General features: G+C 39.8%; 1 protein-coding gene across 10 annotated transcripts in view; it reads right to left on the reverse strand.

The window, feature by feature from the left end:
• Positions 1-26,713, reverse strand: part of KIF21A (kinesin family member 21A) — a 152,638-nt gene that overhangs the window by 69,629 nt on the left and 56,296 nt on the right. For 6 of the 10 annotated variants that reach the window (XM_030577343.1, XM_030576522.1, XM_030582352.1 and 3 more), the window contains 10 exons: positions 26,143-26,292; positions 24,500-24,634; positions 20,504-20,671; positions 18,356-18,471; positions 14,005-14,200; positions 12,473-12,662; positions 10,707-10,770; positions 8,661-8,864; positions 4,128-4,166; positions 1,362-1,449 (listed from right to left, as the gene is read on the reverse strand). In XM_030577343.1, the coding sequence (XP_030433203.1) occupies positions 1,362-1,449; positions 4,128-4,166; positions 8,661-8,864; positions 10,707-10,770; positions 12,473-12,662; positions 14,005-14,200; positions 18,356-18,471; positions 20,504-20,671; positions 24,500-24,634; positions 26,143-26,292 (1,350 nt within the window). The remainder of the gene's footprint in view (positions 1-1,361; positions 1,450-4,127; positions 4,167-8,660; positions 8,865-10,706; positions 10,771-12,472; positions 12,663-14,004; positions 14,201-18,355; positions 18,472-20,503; positions 20,672-24,499; positions 24,635-26,142; positions 26,293-26,713) is intronic. The other 4 variants (XM_030580734.1, XM_030579884.1, XM_030578210.1 and 1 more) reach the window with 1 other exon arrangement.

Here is a 26,713-nt window from a genome sequence, read left to right on the forward strand (position 1 = left end):
TTCAGGCCAATGGGAGCGGTGGGAAGCGGCGCGGGCCGAGGGATGTGCTGGCCGCTGCTTCCTGCCGCCCCCATTGGCCTGAAGTGGCGAACCATGGCCAACGGGAGCTGCGATCAGCCGAACCTGCAGACAAGGCAGGTAAACAAACTGGCCCAGCCTGCCAGGGTGCTTACCCTACTGGGCCACGTGCCAAAGGTTGCCAATCCCTATATCAGATATTCAATTCAATGATTCCATAGAGTTAAAAATCATCAAATTTTGGTGTAGACCTGTTGATAAGATGACCCCCACTCTTTGGGCTTGTCTACATCAGAAAGTTGCAGCGCTGGAGAGGGAGTTACAGCGCTGCAACTTTGAAGGTGTACACATCTGCAGGGCACCACCAGCGCTGCAACTCCCTGTTTGCAGCGCTGGCCGTACTCCCGTTTTGTCTCGGGTGTAGAGGATCCAGCGCTGGTGATCCAGCGCTGGTAATCCAATGTAGACACTTACCAGCGCTTTTCTTGACCTCCGTGGAAGGAGGAAGCCTCTGGTAATCAAGCTGGTCTCCTTTCCCGGTTTGCTCTCTCGTTCCCGGAACCCCGAGCAAGCAGGTCTCCTTCCCTGCGGTTTGCTGGGTGGCTCCGGGAACGCGAGAGCAAACCACGGCGAAGCTGGTCTCCTTTCCCGGTTTGCTCTCTCGTTCCCGGAACCCCGAGCAAGCAGGTCTCCTTCCCTGCGGTTTGCAGGGTGGTTCGGGGAACGCGAGAGCAAACCGCGGCGAAGCTGGTCTCCTTTCCCGGTTTGCTCTCTCGTTCCCGGAACCCCGAGCAAGCAGGTCTCCTTCCCTGCGGTTTGCTGGGTGGCTCCGGGAACGCGAGAGCAAACCGCGGCGAAGCTGGTCTCCTTTCCCGGTTTGCTCTCGCGTTCCCGGAACCCCGAGCAAGCAGGTCTCCTTCCCTGCGGTTTGCTGGGTGGCTCCGGGAACGCGAGAGCAAACCGCGGCGAAGCTGGTCTCCTTTCCCGGTTTGCTCTCTCGTTCCCGGAACCCCGAGCAAGCAGGTCTCCTTCCCTGCGGTTTGCTGGGTGGCTCCGGGAACGCGAGAGCAAACCGCGGCGAAGCTGGTCTCCTTTCCCGGTTTGCTCTCGTGTTCCCGGAACCCCCCTTGAAGCCGCCCAACAGCGCTGCAGTGTGGCCACATCTAACACCACTTGCAGCGCTGGTTGCTGTAAGTGTGGCCACTCTGCAGCGCTGGCCCTATACAGCTGTACTAATACAGCTGTAACAACCAGCGCTGCAAAATTTTAGATGTAGACATGGCCTTTGTGTCACTTTTTCACCAAAAATATTTGGCTTATGAACGAGTATATACAGTACTTACCGCTTCCAATTCATGATTCTCTCTCTCTGAAGTGCTTTTTTCATCCCTTTTCTCCTGTTCATTATCTGGGTTCTCTTCTTTAACATTACTAAAAGAAAGTGCAAATGAAATATTAGATCATTGATGCTATGATAGTATTTTTTTCTTAAACCAATAACCTGCCGTTGGCACTTGTAAAAACATGATGCTCCAGAGACAGGAGAAATACAAAATGAAGCTAACCAAGTGAACAAAGCTGAGCACTGGGAAAACATAACTTCTAGACCTCTACAGATAATATAATGCCCTGATTTTTAATTACCCCTACATAATCTTGGTTTGTACAGCAGCATTATTGATCATAAAATAATTGTAGCTTTCACCTTTAGGATTTTTAATTTTATAACTAGAAACTTAAGCAATAGGAATAAAAATCTCCATATACTATAGCAGTACTCACTTTGGATAGAAATCGCAATGTATCCCCTGTAACTTTTACCAAACATCACAGAAGTGTATTTTGTGTGTGATTTAGCATGCAGTAGATTTTGTTACACTGTAGAATCTATCATACTGTTTATCATCTGCAAACTCAGGTGTAAATCTTGAAAAACAGAATCCTAATTTATTACACTGTAATGCTTTTTGGAGCTGTTATGTACCTATACATGAAAGCATGCTTAAAGAAGGCATTGATACACCATAAAAAAATAACAAACCCTAAATAGGATTTTTTCAATAGGGCACTGTTTTAAAAAGCAACTTTTTCCAGTTGTCAAATATGCATTTTAGATTTTTTTCAAAGTACATTTACATGCTTTCAGTGTTTAGAATATTGCTTAATCTTACTTGGATGCCACATATCTGTACTCCCTTTCCTCTCTTAAAAATGCGAACTGTAATGATTGGTGTGTTAAAACTATTATAAGTACAGCCATTTGAAAAGAGAATTATATTCTATTTCATTCTTTTAAATGCCAGGTCGTGATGGAAAAAGCAAAATCCACAGTTAAAAGGTGACCTGCAAAAAATCAAGTACCAAATTCCAGTTACTTCATTGACACACACATAATTCATTTTGTAGCTAACATAAGAGTCATTTAGCATATTATAACCTATAACCATCTTTATTTCTCTTCTTTCAGGTTCTACAGCTTCTACAGTCACCTGGGTTAACTGTCTCTTGCCACAATATGATACCCAGCACACAACATGCTGTGATATAACAATTGTTCTAGAGGCCAACTGAAATTGCAGGCAGGGCAAATATTTCTTAAATGTTTTCCCATGTCCTTACTTTATATATATTATTCATTTTTGAAGGTGTAATTGCTTGGAAAAAAACATCATATATTAAAAATTGAACTTTTCTATAAGTTCTATATCACAGCACAATACATGTTGGGGCATCATCTCAGATCAGGAGCTAAGCAGCAGTGGCAGGCTGGACATCACAGAATCAGAAATAATTATGGTTTTATGTAAATTTTCTGAATGTCACTCAGTCTGGCAACTGTGGATACACAGCACATTCATGAAGTACCTGGCATTTGGTACATGACTTTTGTAAGTCAGCTTTAAAGTGTGCTTCTAACAGTAAGTGTATACATGGCACCATCTTACGCAGCAGATCTGCTTCCTGTGTGTATTCAGAGTTATAAATGCTCATTTTACTGTAACTCCTCTTAGCACTAGAGAGCTAGCTGGATTCTATTCCGGTCCTTTCATCATCAGTACAACTATTAACAAAATTAGAATTGTAGCATCCTTACTGCTGATGATACATGATACCAAAAAGAACCCAGCTTGACTTTCAGATCGTAGGAAGGAGTCTGCAAGGCTGATAGCCTTGAGATTTCAGTCACACACCATTGAAATTAAAGGAAATTTTGCAGTGACTTCATTCAAACATGGATCAAGCCTTATGTGCCATTATGAAAACTATTTTTGGCCTGTTTTAATCTCTCTCCATACATTTCTTATAAGGAAGCATTACTACTCTTCTCACATAGCTAGGATGACCAGATGCCATTCAGAATTTAATTACTTCTCAACCTGCCATTATTGGGGACTGTAAGAATGATGTCTGCTTAACCCTCCAGCTATTCTCAGGGTACATTTACATTGCATTCTCCTTTTGGCGGTGTATAGTATACGTACTCATGTAGCCCCCCAGGATGGTTATAAATAAGAGTGTCTAGGGGGCAAGGCTAAGGAGAGTAAATACATGCCTGGGTAAGAGTATGTATGCAAAGCACACACCCTACATGGCTCTCTACTTGCACAATTTGTGCATCCTTGTCTACACTGCCAACTGCTTTTCCCAGAACCTTGCCTCCCTGCAGTGAAAGGCTCTGGCAGCAAGATCTGCTGAAGCCTTTCCCTGCTGTTGGAATCTTTCAGTGACATGTAGCTACAGGGCTGCAAGGTGGATGCAGCTTGCTTTTCACTGCAGTGTGTAGCTATATATACACACACACTTCATACTGCTAAAACTAGTACGTATTATATACATAGCTTTAAAGGCTAGAAGCATTACTTCCCCAACACTACTAGCCCAACAGAGCAAGAGCCCAAGGTTAGCCTTGGCCTCCAGTTACATATAGTATGTTTCTTCCTGTTTAAACAAAAAAAAAAGTGTTAACGGAAAAGAAAACACAGTTTTAAAAAGCCCCAATGAACTACTCTATATGTGTCAATGAATTTACTGCTAGAATTGCCTTTCATGTATAGCAACTAAATTAATTTAAATGACAGTTTAATTAAAAACCTGGGAAATATTCCAACCTTCTTTCTTCTTGATTGCTTTCCTCAAGTTTCTGTAGCCTTCAAAAGCAGGAGGTACAGTATTGGAAGGCCAAGCCAATGAAGGACAAACCAGACAGTGAAAGCAGAAGTGGTAAGAAGGTAAAAATGATACATGAGCTTATGGATTTTAAAATGAAATTTAAAAAGATACCATCAAAAGACGACAAATAGTAAAAAGGCAATACATTTTGTGCAGTTGGAAAGTAAAGAGAAAACTAAAGAGCTGCTGTACCCTAGGTAGTGTTTCTAGTATCTGAAGTTGACCAGTCCGTCATTATAAAGTACTGAAGCTGTCTATACCTCAAGTTACGCTAGTGAAGGGTTTTTTGGAAACACAACTGCTTATTTTATTTTGAGAATCATTTCTAATTAGCTTTTTAAAAAGTACGATCTTCAAAGATAAACGTTTCTTCTCTTTTGCTCTTTAAAAGTCCCTTTAAATCAGCATAGGGGGCCGTTAACAAAATGTTGTTTTAAAACTTCAAAAAGTACTGCCTTTAAACCATACTAACAAAATATATATCCCCACTACGTACTAGGACTCAAACAATACACTAATTTTATATCAGAATATGCTACAGGCATCTATATATACACACTTCGCATTAAAAGAACAATATGCAGAAAACTTCCACTTCTAACAGTAAAACTATAAAGGATACATTCTGAACATAACCTATGAATACATCAGCAATTTGCAGTTGTGGCGTTTTTAAAGATTTTAAGGCAAAATATTATAGTTTACTCTTCTGGGATTAAAAATGTATCTGCCACTTATTGCATGTTACAACATCAACAAAAAAGTACAAATCAGAAGCGATGGGATGGGAAAAATACAATAATTTTTTTAAATGACAGATGTATTACAGTAAGGAGATGTGTGAAGACTTCAATAAATGCAGAAGTGTCTTAAATTACTGAAAATATTTTATAATTTTGATCTCACATTCAAATTATGAACTAATTTTGAGTTGGAATTTATTGGAATGACTTCCCATTGTGCACCTTCTAATGTAAAATACTAACCATGTTGATACCTATTTAATTTTATCAATAATCTAATGTGATAAAGGTTAAAGCAAGAACAGTTAGTATATACATCAAAAAAGTTATGAAGTATGTAAAAATAACTAAAGATTGGAAGACGAAAGGAAAATTTACCCCAGCAACTGAGAGGTTAGGTCACATTGATTGGAGAACACTATACTTAGGGTATGTCTACACTACCCTCCGGATCGGCGGGTAGCGATTGGTTTATCAGGAATCAATATATCACGTCTCATCTAGACACGATATAATCGATCCCCGTACACGCTCCTGTCGACTCCGGAACTCCACCAGAGCGAGCGGCGGTAGCGGAGTCGACGGGGGAGCTGCGGCCGCCGATCCCGCGCCTTGAGGACAAGAGGTAAGTCGAAATAAGATACTTTGACTTCAGCTACGCTATTCACGTAGCTGAAGTTGCGTATTTCACATCAACCCCCGCCCTCTAGTGTAGACCAGGCCTCAAACATGTGACAGTTCCACCAGACATGCTGGCCAGCTGACTTCAAGAAGTTTTATGATAGGTGCTCATCAAGAGCTAAATATTCTAAGCACTGCATACCTGTTGCTCCTTTAAAAAAGGGCACTTAGGCATACAAGCAGATTTTCAGGCTACCTATTTAAGATGACGCATCATTAGTCACACTGACTTATGTGACTAGAATAGTACTGTATAAAAATTGGTGACACAGGGCACCCCCAGGATTTGTTCAAATGATCCTTATGCCCCTCCTGACTCAGGCAGGAGACTCAGGCAGCGGCTCATTGCAGTCAGTGTGCACGTTCAGACCCTTCACCCAGACCGAGAGCTCCCCCACTGCTCTGGTGGAAGTAGGGGGGTGCCAGCAGCATTCACCATAGGGGAGGCAGGGAAGGCGTGCAAAAGGAGGAGTGAGGGGCCAACCCTTCCTCCCCCCCGTCATGCTGTGAACAGAGACCCAGTAGCTGCCATCTTCCCTCCTGGCCACGCCCGAGACAGCAGCATGAGTGGCCTCGCCAGCTATACAGGAAGTATTGGTCTGAGGATCCTGCATTTCCACTGAATGGGGGAACTCCTGCCAGAGTCCCAGCTCTGTGGGCTGGGACAGGAAGCCTTGGCACTTCCCTGAGCCCTAGCTCCTCCACTGGGTGAGGGATCTGAGTGCCCCAACCCAACACCTCACCGTGGGTGTCAATTCCCCAGCTATGGGGCCGCCCATGCTGCTGTACCAGGCTTGGCCCAGAGGAGAGGTGGCATCTGCTGGGTCTCCATTCAGAGCCAACGGTACACACTGTGAGTATGATACGTATGGCTGTGGGTTCCACTGGGTGACGTGGGACAGCACAAATCAAATCTTCAGAACACTATGCACATACAAGGGCTATGCTAATCAGGCAACTTTCAAAGAATGACATTCATAACAAGGTACAGTACAGTTAGAGCAGTTAAATGCCTGAAGGAGACAGGAGTAGAGGAAAGAATCTCCAAACCTCAGGGCAATTTGTCCACTTATAATTCATTAGCTAATCCATTGCCAACTACTGACATTGCAGTGGAACAAATGTAGAGAACCCTCTACCACAAATGCTCTTAAGTAGATGGGAGGAATCCACAGTTAACGAATATCACACCACACCTGTATAATCCCCCAAACCCTAACATTTCTCACCACTCAAGAGGTTTTTCCTTATGTTTTTTAACTATACACACAACAGCAATTTATATAGCTGTATACTTTATATAGATTATTCCAAGGAGTATCAGCCACAAATTATATAGATAGCGATAAAAACCCTACAGGTATTAATAAACCATGATTCCATTCAATAATTTGTTCAAATTGTACACATGCCCCTCCTGACTCAGGGAGGAGACTCAAGCAGAGGCTCATTGTGGTCAGTGTGCACACTCAGACCCTCCAGCCAGTCTAAGAATGATACAAACCCTACAGGTATTAATAAACCATGATCCCATTCAATAATTGCAAGGATACAAAAGTAAACCCATATGCAGCATTTTCTGAGCCTCCCAATCTGAGCAGACTACAACAATCATTCTATTGCTTAGGAATTGAACAAGGACATGATTTACATGTTAAATACGTGTAAAACACATAGGGGCACATGCCCTGATAACCAGCCTAAACAGATTTACACCAGCCAAGGATCTGGCTCAGAGCATTTGCCAATTCTGGAGTTCGGTTTCCTGCTGCCACTATGGCCAATACCGGAGACTTCAGAAAAATAAATAAATAAATAAGTACATATCCCTTTGTGTAATTCTGTACATGGGGTAAAGATTCCTTGAAACCTTCAAGTGACCAGTTCCTTCTATGGGCTTGACCTTGTGAAGTGCTGAGCACTCAGGCTCCAGTTTAGCAAAACACTTACATAATTCTTTAACTTTAAAACAAAACAAGGAGTAAATCTCAGCACATATGCTTAAATTTAAACCTACCAAAGTGTTTTGCTGGATTGGGATTATAATGCTCAGCACCTTCCAGGATCCATAAAAAGACATCTGACAAAAAGGTGAGATACAAGTGTCTGTGTCCAAAAAAAATAAATAATTTAAAACTTCCCTGCAGACATAGGCACAAAGGAACCTAGTGACTATGAGAAAGGGTAAATTTGTACAACTAATAATATTTTTATCAGTCAACTCTTGTGGTTATGACTTTTTGTAGATATGGGACTCAATCCAATAGACCTTCCTCATACAGAACTACTGACCTCAGTATTTCATATTTGTAGCAGATTTTTTTTGAAGTTGTGAAAATTCTTGTGTGTGTTAAGTTTCAACAGCCAATAAAAATGACATAATAAATTGAAAGCACAGGAAGATTTCAGAGAAAAGAGAACTATTTGATATTTAGAGGAATCAATGTATCAATGAATGGATCCTTGCTCTCTGAACAGATATTGATGTCTATGTACATTTCAGTGGGTTAGAAATTGAATAAAAGAAAATAATGAAGCATGGTGTTGCAGTGAAGTAGGTGGTCTTGAATAAAAACAGGGATAGAAAATGAAGACGCACAAGCAAAAGAAGCCATTCAAGAACTACTAATGGAATTCCCAATAGCTGTTCAGTACATCTTTTGAAGCAAGCTACTTCCATGTTTCAACAGAGTACACAAAATAGTTATTTTCTCTCACTGAAATATCAGACTTGTGTGAAGACAACAATACACATATCAGTTTTTACTACTATAGTTTCAAAATTATTCCAAGTTTCAAATGATAAAAACATGCACTAGGACTGAGGCCCTGATTCTGCAAATACTATGTGCTTAATTTTACAGAAACGAAGTCAGTGGAAACACACATGCATAACCTTAAGTATGTGCTTAAGTGTTTGCAGTAGAAGCCGCTTACAGCCCTATCCTGTGTAAGGATCACAATACATTTTTAAGGCTCATTGGTTAAAATACACCCCTTTGCATAAAAAGGGTTTAAAACATTAAAAATATAGATTTATAAAGCTACCTCTTTTTCTTCTTCTTTTCTTTTTTTTTCAGTTTTTCTAAATCTTTCTTAGCTATATCAAGAATTTCCAAAGTCTCTTTTTCTGAAGAAAGCACAGAAGCAGAAAATGCTGAAGGGCCTCCAAAATATGATGGTCTTGTTGAAGCTCTTGACAGACTGCGTCGAAGATTTTCATTAACTGCTTCACTTTCTAAGAATTTTGCTCTAACAACGAAAGAAAACAAAATCATTAAAAAAATCCACGAAGATATCATGCAGTTAGAAATACTGTGGATATATAAAGAGTATACTGGCAGTTTCAGAGCACCTGAACCAAATTGTTTACAAACTTAAAAACAAATTCTAAGCCATTGTAGAACACACATAAAGTATTAAGAAAAAACACACTGACATTTCCAGAGATCATACCATTTCATACCGTGACCCTATCAGCTCACTAATGCTACGTGGGAATTGGGCTGGATCACTACTTGCAAGGTAACCTCTAAGGAACAGTGAGGTTAAGTCTAAAGAAAGTTACCAGTTAAATTCATAATAATCTTAATTTTCCTTTAAAAATACAGGGCATGTACAATAATAATTTTAGATTCTCATAGACTCATAGACTTTAAGGTCAGAAGGGACCATTATGATCATCTAGTCTGACCTCCTGCACAATGCAGGCCACAGAATCTCACCCACTCACTCCTGTAACAAACCCCTAACCTATGTCTGAGTTATTGAAGTCCTTAAATTGTGGTTTGAAGACCTCAAGCTGCAGAGAATCTTCCAGCAAGTGACCTGTGCCCCATGCTGCAGAGGAAGGCGAAAAACCTCCAGGGCCTCGGCCAATCTGCCTTGGAGGAAAATTGCTTCCCGACCTCAAATATGGCGATCAGTTAAACCCTGAGCATGTGGGTAAGACTCACCAGCCAGCACTCAGGAAAGAATTCTCTGTAGTAACTCATCCCACCCCATCTAACATCCCATCACACACCACTTGGCATACTTACTTGCTGATAATCAAAGATCAATTGCCAAATTAATTGCCAAAATTAGGCTATACCATCATACCATCCCCTCCATAAACTTATCAAGCTTAGTCTTGAAGCCAGATATGTCTTTTGCCCCCACTGCTCCCCTTGGAAGGCTGTTCCAGAACTTCACTCCTCTAATGGTTAGAAACCTTCATCTAATTTCAAGTCTAAACTTCCTAGTGTCCAGTTTATATCCATTTGTTCTTGTGTCCACATTGGTACTAAGCTTAAATAATTCATCTCCCTCCCTAATATTTATCCCTCTGATATATTTACAAAGAGCAATCATATCCCGCCTCAACCTTCTTTTGGTTACGCTAAACAAGCCAAGCTCTTTCAGTCTCCTTTCATAAGATAGGTTTTCAATTCCTTGGATCATCCTCATAGCTCTTCTCTGTACCTGTTCCAGTTTGAATTCATCCTTCTTAAACATGGGAGACCAGAACTGCACACAGTATTCCAGATGAGGTCTAACCAGTGCCTTGTATAACGGTACTAACACCTCCTTATCTTTGCCGGAAATACCTCGCCTGATGCATCCTAAAACTGCATTAGCTTTTTTAACAGCCATATCACATTGTCATCCTATGATCAACCAAGACTTCGAGATCCTTCTACTCCTCTGTTACTTTCAACTGTGTCCCCGATTTATAACTAAAATTCTTGTTATTAATCCCTAAATGCATGACCTTGCACTTTTCACTATTAAATTCCATCCTATTACTATTACTCCAGTTTACAAGGTCATCCAGAACTTCCTGTATGATATCCCGGTCCTTCTCTGTGTTAGCAATACCTCTCAACTTTGTGTCATCACACAAGGTGTTTGGTTTTTTTAAAGTATTTTCTCAAATACCATTACTTATACAAAAAGTTACTAGGTTCTGCTAAACCATAAAGCTATTTCCAATGTTCATTTTCAGCCTCGCCAATGATATAGTGAGTAGCAATTTAGAAAGCATCTACATTCTGAAAGGTTTTTCCCGCCCATAAATGTGACTCAAAACACCACAGCATGTTGTACAAATACCTGAGATCTTCAATTTCCTTGATATAGTTATGAATCATGTTGCTGATTTCTTCATTCCCATCTCCTTTGAGAGAGACAGAGAAAGTGATGTAATATAACTTTTCACATTAAATTAGTATGCATGCAGTGGAATAGGGCTATTTGGGTTTCCCACTTTAAATTTTCTCCTCATTTGTGAAAAAATATATATTGTATATCATCCATAACCTGAGAATGCTGCAAGCAAGTGTGTTTCTTCAAAAGGAAATTAAAAGAGCTGGTGAAATGAGGAGCTTAACAGCAATGTATCGTATATCTGTAAGTAACGTGTCACACTGAACACCTACCAGTCTTGCAACTCAAATGACATTCTCTCTGAAGATGAGACACACTGAGGTTAAAATGACAACCACTGGGATTTTGGCCTAAAATTTTCCATACAGAGGAACTTAACCGTTTCATGTGTCCTTTAATTGTATTTATTATTTAATTTGGACAGTTAAATTTTCAGTCTTTTCTCCACTCCTGCTGATGTTGATATCAATACCAACAGACAACAGATATGCACATTGATTCCCAATAGCTTGGCAAATGTGGACTTTCCCAAGTTGCACAACCCCATTGTTGGGCACAAGGGGAAAAACAACTTCTAAACCTGCTTTCACCTCCCTCTGCTGGCTGCAATTTTATATCTGGGAAAACTGAAGCATCACTAGGTTTTAACATGGAATTGGTCACACACACACACGCACGCACACACGCACGCACCAGTCAGACAAACCATACAATACAGTGATTCATAGGACTGGGTAGGCACAAGCCTTTAAAAGATAACTGTGAGACCAACGTAGATGAGACTTTAAAGCTGTTTATACTATAAATAAAACTGGCCCCAGCTGGATCACCATTGCCCCCAGAGGTTTCACTGACACGTATATAGAGGACTTCAGAGGTGTTTTGTAGCAAGGCTAACACCTTGGTTAAGTAATGGCCTAGCTATTTCCCCCCTCCCAAAATACCCATAATTTTAACACTAGTACAGATGAACCAGCAGGAACCCTCATATAGAAGAGTGTCTGGTACACTGAAAAGCAAGTTTAAATTAGCACAGTGGTAAAATGGGTGCGATCACAGGAGCTTTATCTACATTAGGCCTTCCACCAGTTCTAACACTGGTTCAGATGAACTGATGGGATTTTTTAAAAAATGATACCACAAGATCTTTGACATGCGAGTTTACAATGAGTTACCAGTCTGAAATGTAAGTTTCCTCGTTTGTGTCACAAGTTCAACATTATTTAAACTTAACTTTTTCTATTTATTTTCTATATTAGTTAATGCTGATAATATATTCATCATAGATGTAGTAATGTAGGATATGTACATAGCTCCTCAGATTGCTCTGAAGCAACATGCAAAACGAGCAGTAGATAAAGCAATTTCAATCTAGTCTACGATGTGAGGAAAACATGACAAGATCCACCCATTCCATATCTAGGCTCCAATCTAAAGCAAAGTATCTAAGCACACATGCCCATCCACTGGAATCATTCACATGTTTAAAGTTACTCACATACTAAAGTGGTCTGGTCAATTGGGGCCTTAAAGAACTTTTCTACTACTAAAATTTCTAAGTACTACAATGAAGACTGCTAAGAGGGGGCTTTTTCCTGCAGAAGTAGGTTTTGCAGTTTCTGCCCTAAGTAACCTGCAAGAACTGAAAAGCAAGAGTTCAGCTCCCTCGTTAATAAATGTCTTAGTTTTCAATTTTAAAAAGTACACAATACCTGCTCTTGCAAGGACCTGGTTTGCTTGATCACTCATAAGCTGTGTTATTCTGGCTCTTAGTGCATCAACAGTCTCTTGCATTGCTTTAATTCTTACACGCAGGTTATTATTCTCTGTTTGCAGCATAGCATTTTCATGAAACATGTCATTGACGCTTTCGATACCTTCTTCATCAATAATCCTTTTGCCCTAGAGAAAACATATTTATTACTAGTTAACACTGATCTGAACCCAGCATTCATTCAACTCAGAAAAGGCAGTCCACTTAAAATTCCATACATTTCTAAAGACACTTCAAGATAGAAGCAATCATCCTTTCAAAGGTTACTGTAATATGCATATTTCTCAAAACAGTTATGAGCTGCCATTATTTTAACAGGTTCCTACGAAATTCTCTTAGTCTGTAATAAGCCACAGGAACATGCATTAGCATGGGTGAGGGAAATGAGTAATCCATCCCTTTTCTTATTAAGACAAAAACATTTTCTCATAACCATAACCAAGAAAGGAGACTGCTTGGCAAACAAATTTAATAGTAGTACATTTGCTGGAAATCACAGAATATTAGGGTTGGAAGGGACCTCAGGAGGTCATCTAGTCCAATCCCCTGCTCAAAGCAGAACCAACACAAACTAAATCATCCCAGGCTGGGCTTTGTCAAGCCAGGCCTTGAAACCTTTAAGGATGGAGATTCCACCACCTCCTTAAGTAACCCATTCCAGTGCTTCACCACCCTCCTGGTGAAATAGTGTTTCCTAATATCCAACCTAGACCTCCCCCACTGCAACTTGAGACCATTGCTTCTTGTTCTGTCACCTGCTACCACTGAGAACAGCCTAGTTCCATCCTCTCTGGAACCCCATTTCAGGTAGTTGAAGGCTGCTATCAAATCCCCCCTCAATCTTCTCTTCTGCAGACTGAATGACCCCAGTTCCCTCAAAATGATTCTATTTTGTTGCTGAAAAAATACTAAGAAAGCACAGTACAATATGAATATTCAGCATGTATAACTTACACTAGTTTTAAAAATCGTAGTCCAGAATTTACTTTGATGTTTCAAGAACTCTGTGTAAAACATTTAACCCATGATCTGGTTTCTTGCCAGTCAAACCAGCGCAGGAATCTCTACAACTGAGATGCAAAATTTCCAACCTATATAAATTGTTTTAACCACAATAGGTATTTAAATCTTTAACCATCACAATAATAACATTCCTAAAAAATAATATTCTTACTCATGTGCCATCCTAAATTGTTGTGTAATCTACCCCCACAGCTTAGTGGTGAATGAAGTGTTTTCTGTATAGGTTATAAGATCACACTCTGCCTTCTGATATGCAACTTCCATTGACATCAACGGTAGTCATGCATTCATATCTGAAGGTAAAATTTGGATGCCACCATGTGCTATATAAGTTAAAGGTATTATTCTGTTCTTTTATTTGTGCAGTAGAAGTAGCTAACAGAAAAATGAGTTGTAAAATGGTAGTGAAATACTAAAATGAAAGAAACCCTAATAAAATTTACTTACTGTTTTGTACTCCATAAGTTCCATTTGAAGTCGTGCAATCTCACTGCGTAAACCATTGATTTGTTGACTAGCCCTGTCTTGATTAACCATCACCTTGTTCTTGATGTTTCGTGCCCGATTGGCATACTTTAGTGTGTTCAAAGTTTCCATGAAGTCTCTGTCTGAAGGGCTCACACATGCTATCATAACTGTTTGGCTGTGAGTTACAGACATAGATCAACTTTATAAATCAAAAAAAAACTCTTTTAAATTATGCAAAACAGCCCATATGCCATGGCATCAAATACATCAACTGAAATATTGATACAAAAACACTGACTTTAAACTAACTTTAAAAATGTTCAGAATGTGACTTACACCATTAAAAGCATGGAAATTGTGAGTTAATGCTACCATATTGTCCTTAAATCATCTTACTTTAGCAATTAAGATACTAGATCTGGGGCGGGCAAACTTTTTGCCCTGAGGGCCACATCTGTGTATTGAAAATTGTATGGTGGGCCATGAAGGCTCACAAAATTGGGGGTTGAGGTGCAGGAAGGCATGAGGGCTCCAGCTGGGGGTGCAAGCTCTGGGGATGAGGAGTTGTGGGTGCAGGAGGGTGCTCCATCTGGGACCGAGGGGTTCAGCGGTCAGGAGGGGGGATCAGGGCTGGGGCAGGGGAGTGGCATGAAAGGGAGCCAGGGGCTCAGGTTCCAGGCAGCGCTTACCTCAAGCAGCTTCCAGAAACAGCGGCATGTCCCCCCTCTGACTCCTATGAGGAGGCGTGGCCAGGAGGCTCTGCATGCTACCCTGTGCACAGGCACCACCCCTGCAGCTCCCATTGGCTGCAGTTCACGGCCAATGGGAGCTGCAGGGGTGGGGCTTGGAGTCGAGGCAGCGTATTGAGCCTCCTGGTTGCCCCTACGCATAGGAGCCAGAGTGGGCATGTACCACTGCTTCCAGGAGCTGTGTGAAGTATGGCAAGATCCCAACTCCACTTCCCAGCGGGAGCTCGAGGGCCAGATTAAAATGTCTGGAGGGCCAGATGTGGCTCCCGGGCCGTAGTTTGCCCACATCTGTGCTAATCAATAACTGATCTCAGATCCTACAAGTAAAATAAATGGTAATTATTTAGCATTTAGGTAGTTCTTTATAACTTAAAAGACTTTACAAAGAGAAACTCATTAATTGTCTGTCATGTCATTATTATCCTCATTGTACAGCTAGGGAAAGTAAACTGGAAAAGGTAAATAGCTTGCCCAAGACCTCAATCTCAGAGCTCGGACTATAACTTAGGAATTATTCTTTGGTTCCCTTCAGGCACAAATTCAGAAAAATACTTAAGCATGCGCTTAACTTTAATGATAGTGTGAAACTGATGACTCAAGCTGAAAGTTAAGCATGCTCAATCAAGGTCTTCGATATAATACTACTACAATAATACTACTACTTCCCTCTGACACACTGAGTGGGGACTTCAGTTCTGCTTTACCATCAGACTTTCATGATGAACTATTTTAACAAAATTCAGTCTATTCCCTTCATTTTACTTTTCCCTTAAATGTAAAAATAATATGAAAATTAAGCAAGTTTTCATGTCATATATTGCCTAATGCAAACACTTTTCAAATAAAATAGCATCAGTGCTGAGTATCTTTGTAAGCATAATACAGACAAAAGATTTATATTTAAATACTGCTTCAGAACTATTACAGCATCAACTTTTGACCAGGATTATGCATAGTGAGAATAATACACATGGACACAATAGTAGCATTACGATCATCTAAGGTCCTTGGGGTGCAGTACAACATAGATGGACTTATTACTAGCAACTCTTATGATGTAATAAAAGATTGTGTGTGATACGTCCACAACATATACAATATATATTCAATGGAATATATTCAATGGAACGTTAGAGCAATATATTCAATGGAATGTTACAGTACCGAAAAGTTATATGAAGAATTGATTCTGCATGCAAGCAACAGCTGCTTTCCAAAGTTAAAGAACTCTGATATTTAAAACAAAATTAACAGAAGTGACTTGTCCACTTTAACAGGTGAACTACACAACTAATGAAAGTAAGTACGAACTGATTCCTATCATAATGAGAATATGGGACAGGCAAGAGGGAAAAAAAATCTATTAATTTGATTTCTGCAGGGACAATCTGGATTTCAAAATGTGGTTAGCCATCATCTGTGAAATCTTTTGGCAATTCCAGGTTGGTAAAGATATCATTCAGTTACAGCCATAATGGATTGGGGACATATCAAAACAGTGTCATGCACCTGTTAGAACCTTTATTTGGGTTATAACACAGACACTAGGGTTGTATATCTAGGTTCAAAGACAATACCCTCACCTGTGGCACCAAACACAATATCTGTTTTTAACTGGTTCTATCTAGAGACAATTATGGTTATATACTAGCTTTGTTTTCTTCTTTTCTTTAGGATTCAATTCAGTATAACATCATTAAACATATCTGAGTCATGCAAGCTGCATGAAGGCCAAAGAAGACGACAGTGCAGGAGGCAGAGAGAGCATATGCTCAGAAATCCTGAGGCTACTCCCAGGAGATGGACTACAATACTTGATGATCAGATTGGGAGAGTCAGACTCCATACGCCAGGTTAGGCAGGAGATTATTATCTCCTGCCTAACCTGGCGTAGGCAGCTGCTTTTGGAAAGCAATTTCCCCAGTGACTTGAAAGTAGTGTACATGGGTGTGTATTACAGGAGATTTAACAGTCAGCAGCTGCAGAAGCTCCTTCTCTGTGGTAGGCCCTATGTATTTTAAATTATTATGGACATTTGCATGCAAACATGTTTGTTTTTCAGGGTTCATCTGAGCCTGGATGCTTATTGCTTAATTAGCTGGTTAATTTTTATGATGACTTTGAAGATTACAAGGGCTATAATATGTTAAGTACAGAGTATTATTTCTCACTGAAGTCATAATACTCTGTTTGTATCACAGTCATCTCCACAGTAACTACCTGTGATTTACGTTAGAGGCTAAGGATTTGACTAGAGGAATATAAGCAAGAGACAATTAACTCTTTAAACCAAGCTTGGAAAACTCATGAAAATATATTAGCTCAGTCACAAAAATCTACTCAGCTTCTGTTTACAATGATGACTGATATTAACAAAAAACAATTTGTCTTTTATCAAACTATTAAATCTCACACACACACACAAACCCCAATCCCGCAGCAAATGGGCAAGCAGTAATTTGCAAACTACTTCAAACATACAAATGCAAAGATGGGGGGAATGGAGGAGTGAGGATTATAAAGAATAGTGCCAAAAAATATTGTGGGGAGGCAAACTGGATTGCAAAATTAAAATGGCAGCTAGATAATGAAATCCTCTTGGGTTGTTTTTTTTTTTTTTAAATAAAACACTGCTGAGATAATAAAATGTTTCAGAATTCTATTCATATTGAGGAACTCACCTCCTTTGTAAAAGCAGCAAAGAATCCTGTGGCACCTTACAGACTAACAGACGTTTTGGAGCGTGAGCTTTCGTGGGTGAATGCATCTGACGAAGTGGGTATTCGCCCATGAAAGCTCATGCTCCAAAAATGTCTGTTAGTCTATAAGGTGCCACAGGATTCTTTGCTGCTTTTACAGATCCAGACTAACACGCCTACCCCTCGGATACCTGTCACCTCCTTTGTGACACTAACTGTATATTGTAACACACCAAAGACTGGTCAGAACATCTCGTAAAATAAGCCATGTAAAAAACGCTTCTCCTTCAAGCCAAAAATGTCTACAACTTCCAACCACATTCTAATTAATAAGGCCATGATGCAACAATGAAATTACAACATTTAAGTTACATAGTTTAAAAAGGATTGTTTTCTTAATTGGCAGCTAAGATTTCAAACAATTTAGCCATAAGCAAAGTATAACCACAATGCCACTGAAAGGGACAATGTCAATTAACTTAAATTTTTTCCCTATGTTACTAATATCACCTTGGACTATTGGAAATTAAATTAATCTACTGTAGCTTTCAATGTTTATACCGCTAGTGGTTTTTTAATTTCACTCAGAAGGAAAATATAGTAGTCATTTTCACTTTTGTTCATACTATATCTTACTTTCCTGTTCTCATGCACTAACACAATACTAACAGTATTTTTATTTCCGAAAGGGTAAAGGAAAGTTTTCATTTAAATTACACATTTCTAGTCATCTTGAGTTTTGTAATAAAATACACAGCCACCAAAACACTTTAGGCCTCAGAAATAATAAACTGATAATATTCTTTAAAATTATGCAGTCCTTTACCAAAGCCGTCAAACCAGGTTCATCACAACGTAGTATATAATAACCAATTTTCATACCTATTTCCCCCAAGAGAGTCTTGAAGTAGTCTTGTGAGTTTTGAATCTCTGTATGGTACATGAGTTGCCTTCTTACTTTTATCCCCCAGTGCACTTATTACGTTGCCAAGTGCCAGCTAAAAAGATGACAAATTTTACAACAAACTTATTGTCAATTTTAAGTAACCTTATTTAAAAAAATAGTTATTACTGACCCAGGTACAGTAATTTTGTTATGCACTATTCTATATTTACATGCTCGCAATAATTAATTAATTAAATGACCGTTGTAATCTGCTGTCTTTATGAACAATCAGGTTATATGGCAAGCATATGCTCTCTTAATTAATTCAAAATGAGGGTCACATGTAGCAGTATTCATCATTTTGTTTTGTAACAGCCATTTAATTTGACGATTGTTAAATTTATAAGCTATTTCTCATAGCAGGTATCTTCCTTATTATATTTAATTTTACTAAGTTTGTTTTTATATTAAAAGAAAAAACAACCAAACATCTTGCATCAGTATTATTCTGACATAAAAATGAGCACTTAACACCTTTGCAGATATGAAAGAAGGAATACCCTGAATTTTCTATTTATTGAGGTGCTAGTATAGAATTCTTTAGTTGCGATTTTTCCATTACCATAGACACTACATTGTTATGGCAAGTGTTTACATGTTATTTATAAACAATCTATTGCCTAGATCCTGCAAAAACCTATGTACACGTGCAACCTCATTTCCTTCAACGGGATTGTTCATGTATGTAAGCATTTACAGTATCAAGATCTAAAATGTAAAGGAAAATAACCACTTTCTTTGAGGTCTTTGCATCTATGGCATCTCAGCTATATTTGTTCTTCTAAATATATACCACGAGGTGGCACTCTGTGCAACTAATTCCCAATATATTCTTGTAAAATGTCTTAATTGAGCCAACAATTATAAAATCTCAGATTCAATGCTACTTTCAGTAGTGTTCCCATATGCTTGAATTTGTTTAAGTCATTTGCCACCTATGAATTACAACAAAATGCTATAAAAGTAATTCAGTGAATTAAAATTTTAATGTTTAAAATATTTTTCTAAGTGTGGCTATGGTGACTTTAGAAAAGCAGCACCTTATCAGATTTTATGCATGTTACATTTTTGTTACTAAAGCAATCATGTAAGATTTAAAAAAAAACAGAGAAACAAAAAACTCCTGCTAGATCTGCAGTCAGTACAATTATGGGAAACTGAGTTGAACTCTTTTCTGCCTCTCACAATGTTAATAAAATTGTTAACTAAGCTCCAGTTGCAGAATCATTACCACTGGTAATACATGAGCCAGAAAGAAAAAGAAGTTATGATCTGATCACAGGCTAAGTGTGCAGTCTGGCTGTTAGAAGGCATGTTTTCACCCGTAAAATGAACAAATTTGGAACCCAGTCCTGTAAAGAAAATTGCATAGGCAGATCCTTATACCCACAAGAGCCCTAATAAACCAACAGGGCTCTAAGCAAGTGCAAGGATCAGAGGCTTGACATGGTATCACTTAAAGACTGTCAATTTCCCCTGTCTGTCTGGGTCTTTCACACAGCAACAGGGGAGATAATTTTTTTTTGTAAATAGTAAAATTCAATTGTAAAATCATTGAAATAGACAGGGAGAGACATAGGACCAGAAACTACTTTAAATTTTTTGTTTTAATGAATTATATTTCAAGTTGATTGCGTCCTTTCAAAGAAATATTTTGATTTTCATAATATGACTATAAGCCTAGCAACCTACTATATATTTTTTAGTTTTATTTAAAATTTTATTACAGAAAACATACTTTAATTATAGCTTTTGTTTGCTGTAAGTACAGTACAATGTGACTGCCACTACCATCAGTAGAGGGTACACTTTATCTAAAAATATTTTTTGTGGGGCCCAAGTTACTTTCAGAGAGAATTACTGGTACTACAGTTTTCTAGTTACAGTCTAGTGCAACCCAGGAATTGTTAACAAGCATAGGAACCTAGTCAGAATTCCTATAAATTGTCATTTCTTAGCTCTCATACTGAAGTCCTTAGTTCTGAGCATCACTAAATATTTCCACTTCAGAGATTACTCAATGAAAGAGAACGAAAAGCAAGAAAAGAGGTTAACAGCCTAACAAAACAAGTCTTTAATCTTACTAGTCCACAGTTGATAGAAATGCCTTCTTTTGCTCTCTCTCCAGTAGCTCCTGTACGCTTTAATCTTTCAGATCCTGCCAGATCAACAAAATGGAACTTGGCAGTAAGGGTTTCAAACTCATTCGTCTGAGAAGATTCAGAAATTATCTTGTTATCTGTCACATTGTCCTGCAACAAAGAAAGAATTCAAAGTTTTGCAACAAGAAAAAATGTAAAACACTTTACTGCATATTAACAAGGCTCAAACAGCAATTATTTGACAAGGGACAGCGCTGTTCCCTTCTATCTCTTTTTAACAAAGCAACTACTCCCAAATCCTCCTCAAGTTTAGCTGCACACATGAACATATTTTCCATAAAAACCCAACTTGAAACAAATATCAGCACCAAAATAAAGTTCCACACGAGTGTTCAGCCTAAACAGCTCCAACTGCTTCTTACTAGAGAAAAACATTGTATTAAGAAATGCAAAAAAAGCTAGATAGCCTGGCAATAAAGTTTGATCATAAACCTGGATCTTCCCAACTCACCCCAACAATTGGTTAAAAAATGTATTGGTTAATGCATTGTGTGTCACTTTCTAAAGTAACACACATTTGCTTAGTTCATCAACCTGCCAAAATAGCACAGTGAATGTTCGCTAAAGATCCACTGATTTACTACTCTGTAAGCCTGAACCGCAGCTATCATTAGGGCATCATCCCAGACCTTCATTGTAGAAAATGCTTATTTTCTTCTGATCCTCTTCCCTGCTGCCACTCTTATAGCAGAACCCACATTTTAGACCGGGGATGAAGTAGGGGCAGGAGAAGGGAGAAAAAGGAAAGGAAAAATTCAACATTTCCATCAAGTTAGTAACAAATGCTACCAGCACACCCTAATCTCTTCAGACCAGCTGCATAAAGTCTGGCGGGCACCTTGTCTTTAGTGGCTTAAGCTATAGGAGGGTTTCAGTCAGTCACTCAAATCCACATCCTCATGCATGGCAGCAAAAACATTCTTTCATTACCGTTAGGCCACCCCAAAGCATTTTTTAAGAAAATAATTATTAGTCCTTATCCTGCCTTCTAATGTCTCCAAAACATCACCTGCACATTGGGGTTTAACATCTTATGGCAGAAGCCCAAGGTCCAGAACCTCAGAGGTGGGTCACAAGAGCCCCCAGTACCAGTGGGGTCAAGTATCATTCAGAGTGTTGACAAGTTCACCTACGTAGAGCTGCAAGCAAAGTTCAAACAGTTGCAGCAAACTGGATGTTCTCTGATGAACAGGTCTCACCACCTCCTGCATGAAGCCTATGTCTTGCTTATGAATGCAAAAATAGCTTTGCGCTGAGACAAAGTTCAGAATCTACCAAACCTGCATACTGCCTGTACAGCTATACCAGTCAGAAACCTGGACCTTCTTACAGGCAGAAATGGAGCAGCAAGAGACATTCCATATGCGCTGTCAGTGTTAAATTCTGAGCATAAAGTGGTTTGACTTTGTGTGAAATGTCACAATCCCAAGATCTGGCCTTCCTTCAATCACATTATATTAAAAAGCACCATTGCATGTTCTTCAGCAGTGTCACCAGGATGGACAAAAGCACCCCAGCACAAACTCTCGATCAATGTGCAAACAGGTGCATATCCTGACCTTACCTGGCACCACATGTAGGGCCACCCCAGAGATTCATGGATTCACAAGACTGAGCCAGATCTGAGAATTTCACTATACCATGCCTGGCGTGATGTCATCAACTGTGGTTACTCTGGCTGGTGCAACCGTCCTTAGTAAACTGTATGTTTGCTGCTGATGCTTACATTGGAGACTGAAGTCTTACCCATTCCAAAACAGGAACTGCTGCCTATGCTGTATCTAACAGTAGTCCTCACTCTGCCTTGCCCATATGGCTCAATCCTACTGTATAGGCAACACCTGTGAGTTGAGAAGATAGTTCTTTTCCTATGCCTATTTATTTCCTCCTTGGACCCTCTGCTAAAATTGCCATGAAAACAGACACTAATTGGCTCTCTTGTTGGCAATCTGTGCTGTGGACACCTCCACTGAAGCTGGACTAAGACCAACTCATTTCATACAGGCGTATTCTGCAAACTGGTTAAAATATTACAAATTTTCAATCAGTGCCAATATGGACTGGTTTTAAAATTGATGACCAGAGTGCAATAGTTCTTGCATCCCATTAATAGTCCCCTCAGCCATTAGTGGTCTTTGACTGCAATGTTTTGTGGTTTAAGCTTACCAGAAGTTAAGCATTTCATTTTTCTCAGGTGATTTTGTAGGTTTCAAAATAGAATACTACTGTGCAACATTTTTCTTACGAGTTGCAGTATCTTAGTTCCGAGTCTGTAACAGTTATATAGCTAATTTATCTCTCACACACACACACACACACACACACACACACTCTCTCCTTCTCACTCCTTAAATATTAACGCATCCTTTCATTCTTGCTAATTTAGAAAATAAACTATAGGTTTAAGAACTTCTCTAAGTGCAGAGGGTGTAAAAGTAGAGGGTGTAGAACCCTTTCAATCCTCTGCAGACCCAGCTGCCTACCCTCCCTGGGCAGCAGAGGCTTCATCTGCTGTGCTGTCTGCCAAAGGAGTAAATCTGTTACCCTAGTAACAGGCCTCTAGAAGCTGCTGTCTATGGAAAAAAGCAAAACCTGAAACCCTGCCCCCAACTGATTATTTGCAGTACAATTGTGTCCATTAGGATCAAGAATCCATTATGCTAGGCACTGTAGAAACACAAGAGAGTCTTTTAATCAACTGAAGTTTGGGTTTCAGGATCCAGTAATGTCATATACCACATCTTCATAAGATCTTACTAAAGCCCCCCAGAAAAGAGGATGTCTAACTAGTATTGTCAACTTCAAGAGATCAAAAATCATGACTCAATCCCCCCAAAAAATCACGAGAATTTTTTTAAAAAGACTTGGGGGGGTGTTTGTCCCTTGATTTTTGAATTCTTTCTGCACATCTCCTGTGTGTAATTAGTGTTGCCCACTCTTCCAAATTCATTGAGTGATGATGATTTTGGACCCTGTTGCAGGAGCTCTCACCCCCATATCTTCCTGACCCCTGCCCAGCAGCTAATTCTGTCCCCACTCCCATCAGTTCAGCACCCCAACCCTCACCCCATCTGTTCGGCCCCACCATCAGTTCAGCTGCCCCAACTGCACCTTTGCTCCTTCTGTGGTTCTTCACCTCCGTCTCCCAAGCCTGGCGGGGGGGCTGCACTGGGGTCCCCCTATCCCCCTTCCAGGAGTGGGGGAAAACTCCATGGGGTCTTCACCCCCCTCTGCCCATTCCCAGGCCAGTTGGTGCAGGGAGAGAGAAAAGAGGGGCAAGGAGCAGAGGAATCATCCTTCCCCCATTGCTCACAGGAGGGGAAGGAGGTTCATCTTGGTTGGGACCCTGTGAATGACCAGCTCCCAACCTGTTCTTAAATGGGGCTCCACTTAAAACAGGGCCGGCTGGCCTCAGGCCAGACCACTGTGTTACAAAATGTTGCCAACTCTTGCTATTTTTTCACAATTACATGATTCTGGCTGAGGCTGGAGCCCATACCTGCAGTGTAGTGAGAAGATCCAGCCTCCGAGTGAAATTGAGCCCTAAAAGTGGTTGCCCATCTGCCTCCCTGGCAGAATAACCAATAAGAGGTGCTATAGGCAGGACTTCCTCTCCTCCTCCCACTCCCAATAGCAACTGAAAGCCTCTCTCACAGGTAGGGAAGAGGGAGCTAAACAGTCCAACAGTGGCTGATTCACATATGAAATTGACCAGTCTACCATTCCCTCCAGCTATGGGGCTGGTTACATGTGCACAGAATAGATCAAATTATTCATAGTGCCTAGCAAATGGCATGGTGATGAGTGAGATATTTTTACCAAATGTAATTCAAACACAGAACAGTTGTCTGACAAATTGATATTCACATTCAGAAAAGCTGCCACTAAAGCAAAGTACTGTAAATCTGTAATACATACAATGTCAATTGCAGAACAAACTCTGGTTTGACACAAGTGTATAGTGAAGATGGCATGCGAACGTGAGCTTTGAACATTCATCTGAGTACTGGCCGTGGTTCGAGATAAAGCACCCAACTTCAAACACTGTATCATCTGTAAGACAGACAAAATGTATATATTCCATTTTTTATTTTTTTTTTTAAAAAAGAACAGGAATTGCTACACTTGCCTGCCTGCACTTTAGAAATGCTCTTGCTATAAATAGACTGTTTTCTTGCTCAACTAATGTTTCAGCTGCTTTTAAATGAAAACTGCATGGACTCTTAGGACCAGACTGAAGAGTTATGTGGTTTCACTGTAGCTTCTCAGTACACTCTTCTGAGCTTTCTACAGCTATATCCCTCCGTGAGAGACAAAAAGATATCCCTCCACCACTTAAAGCAGTAGTGTACTAGAGCATCATCTACAATACGATTTCCCAAGACGAGCACTAACAAGATTTAGGGACAGAATTTTAAAACCACTGCAGTAAAATTATTTTAAAAAGTCATTATAAAAGTGCTTTCCTAACATGGGAAAAGTAGTATACATAGGGCCTAGGATACACATATACATGCTGGAATTACAGTACCATCTTAAATCTATGCTAAACACAGCTCCTGTTCTTTCTTAAGGTATGTCTACACTACCTGTTGGATTGGTGGGCAGCAATCGATCCAGCGGGGGTCAATTTATTGCATCTAGTCTAGGTGCGATAAATCGACCCCCGTGTGCTCTCTCGTTGACTCCTGTACTCCACCGCCAAGAGAGGCACAGGGAGAGCTGATGGGGGAGCAGCAGCAGTCGACTCACCGCAGTGAGTAGGTCTAAGTACGTTGACTTCAGCTACATTATTCACATAGCTGAAGTTGTGTAACTTAGATTGATCTCCCCCTCCCAATGTAGACCAGGCCTTAGCGCTTGTCGTCACTACTAGGAAGATTGACGCTGCTGAAATCGATGCAGCAGGTATCGATTTAGCAGATCCAGTGAAGATTTGCTAAATTGATGGCAGAGCGCTCTCTGGTTGACTCTAGTACTTTAGCTCCCCTGGAAGAGTAAGGTAAGTCAACTGTACAGCAGCGCCCATCAATGCAGCACAGTGGAGACACTGGGGTAATTTGACCTAAGCTACGTTGACTCTACTACGTTATTCACATAGCTAGAGTAGTGTAACTTAGGTCAACTTACACTGGTAGTGAAGACAAGCCCGTACTTAAGTGCAGGTCCTATTTGTATCTATCCACAGACATAAAAGAGTGCTGTGTTTGAAACAAAAAAGTTTTCAGCTCTATTTTAACTTAAGTTAAATTGCTGAGCTTCAGAAGGTTCTGTCACTAACGGAACAGAAGACCTATATTTTTACTCATTATATTTATCAGAAGTTAGAAACTGTGAACAATAACTTTAGTATTTTCTACCCTCCAGCACCACCACCCCCTGCCTGCATCTGTGGTTTGAAAATGGCTAAACTTGGACTACAGTAAGAACTGGGGGGGTGGATGGGAAAGGATAGATAAATGAGTCAGGGTTTAAACACGTTTGTCCATCAAACTAGAAACAATCCATATTTTTATATTGGGGATGCATACGTTATGTATAAACTTATTTTCAGTTATCACCTCTGCTTCTCCATTCACAGTTCGCGTTGTAACTCCTACTGTATAAATTCCTCCAGTTGAATCTTCGTGTATTTTGATATTTGATTTTTTATTTTTTGCATCGATATCACGTGTTGTATCAAACAGATCAAGAACTTCTTCATTGTAAAGCTAGCAAAAAAAAAAGGCATAACATGTTACTTTTGGTAATAAACTCTAAACAAAACCAAAACATCTACATATTATCTTTATATAACATTCTAAAATTGACTTCTCATAGGAGAGTCATCAATAATTACCATAAGGGCCACTGTTTAAAATACAGCATTAGGAGATCAGTGAACACAAAAAAAATGACTGGAAGTTAATTATCTGTGCCACTTTTACTATCTAATTTAAGAAATACGAGCAATGTCAATTTGAGCCATGTGGCTGGGGGGGGGGGTGTGGAGAGAGAAATTATAGGGTGATGCCAACCCAGGGAAGGCAGTCAAAGCTAGCAAAGCAATTGCAGAAGCAGTCTCAGTGCAAGGCATCTTTGGACACCGATGATGTCAGACTGCTTTCTATAGTTTTACTTTGGACATTCCTT

The sequence above is a fragment of the Gopherus evgoodei genome, chromosome 1, assembly GCF_007399415.2.
Source record: "Gopherus evgoodei ecotype Sinaloan lineage chromosome 1, rGopEvg1_v1.p, whole genome shotgun sequence".
Classification (NCBI taxonomy): Eukaryota; Metazoa; Chordata; order Testudines; family Testudinidae; genus Gopherus; species Gopherus evgoodei.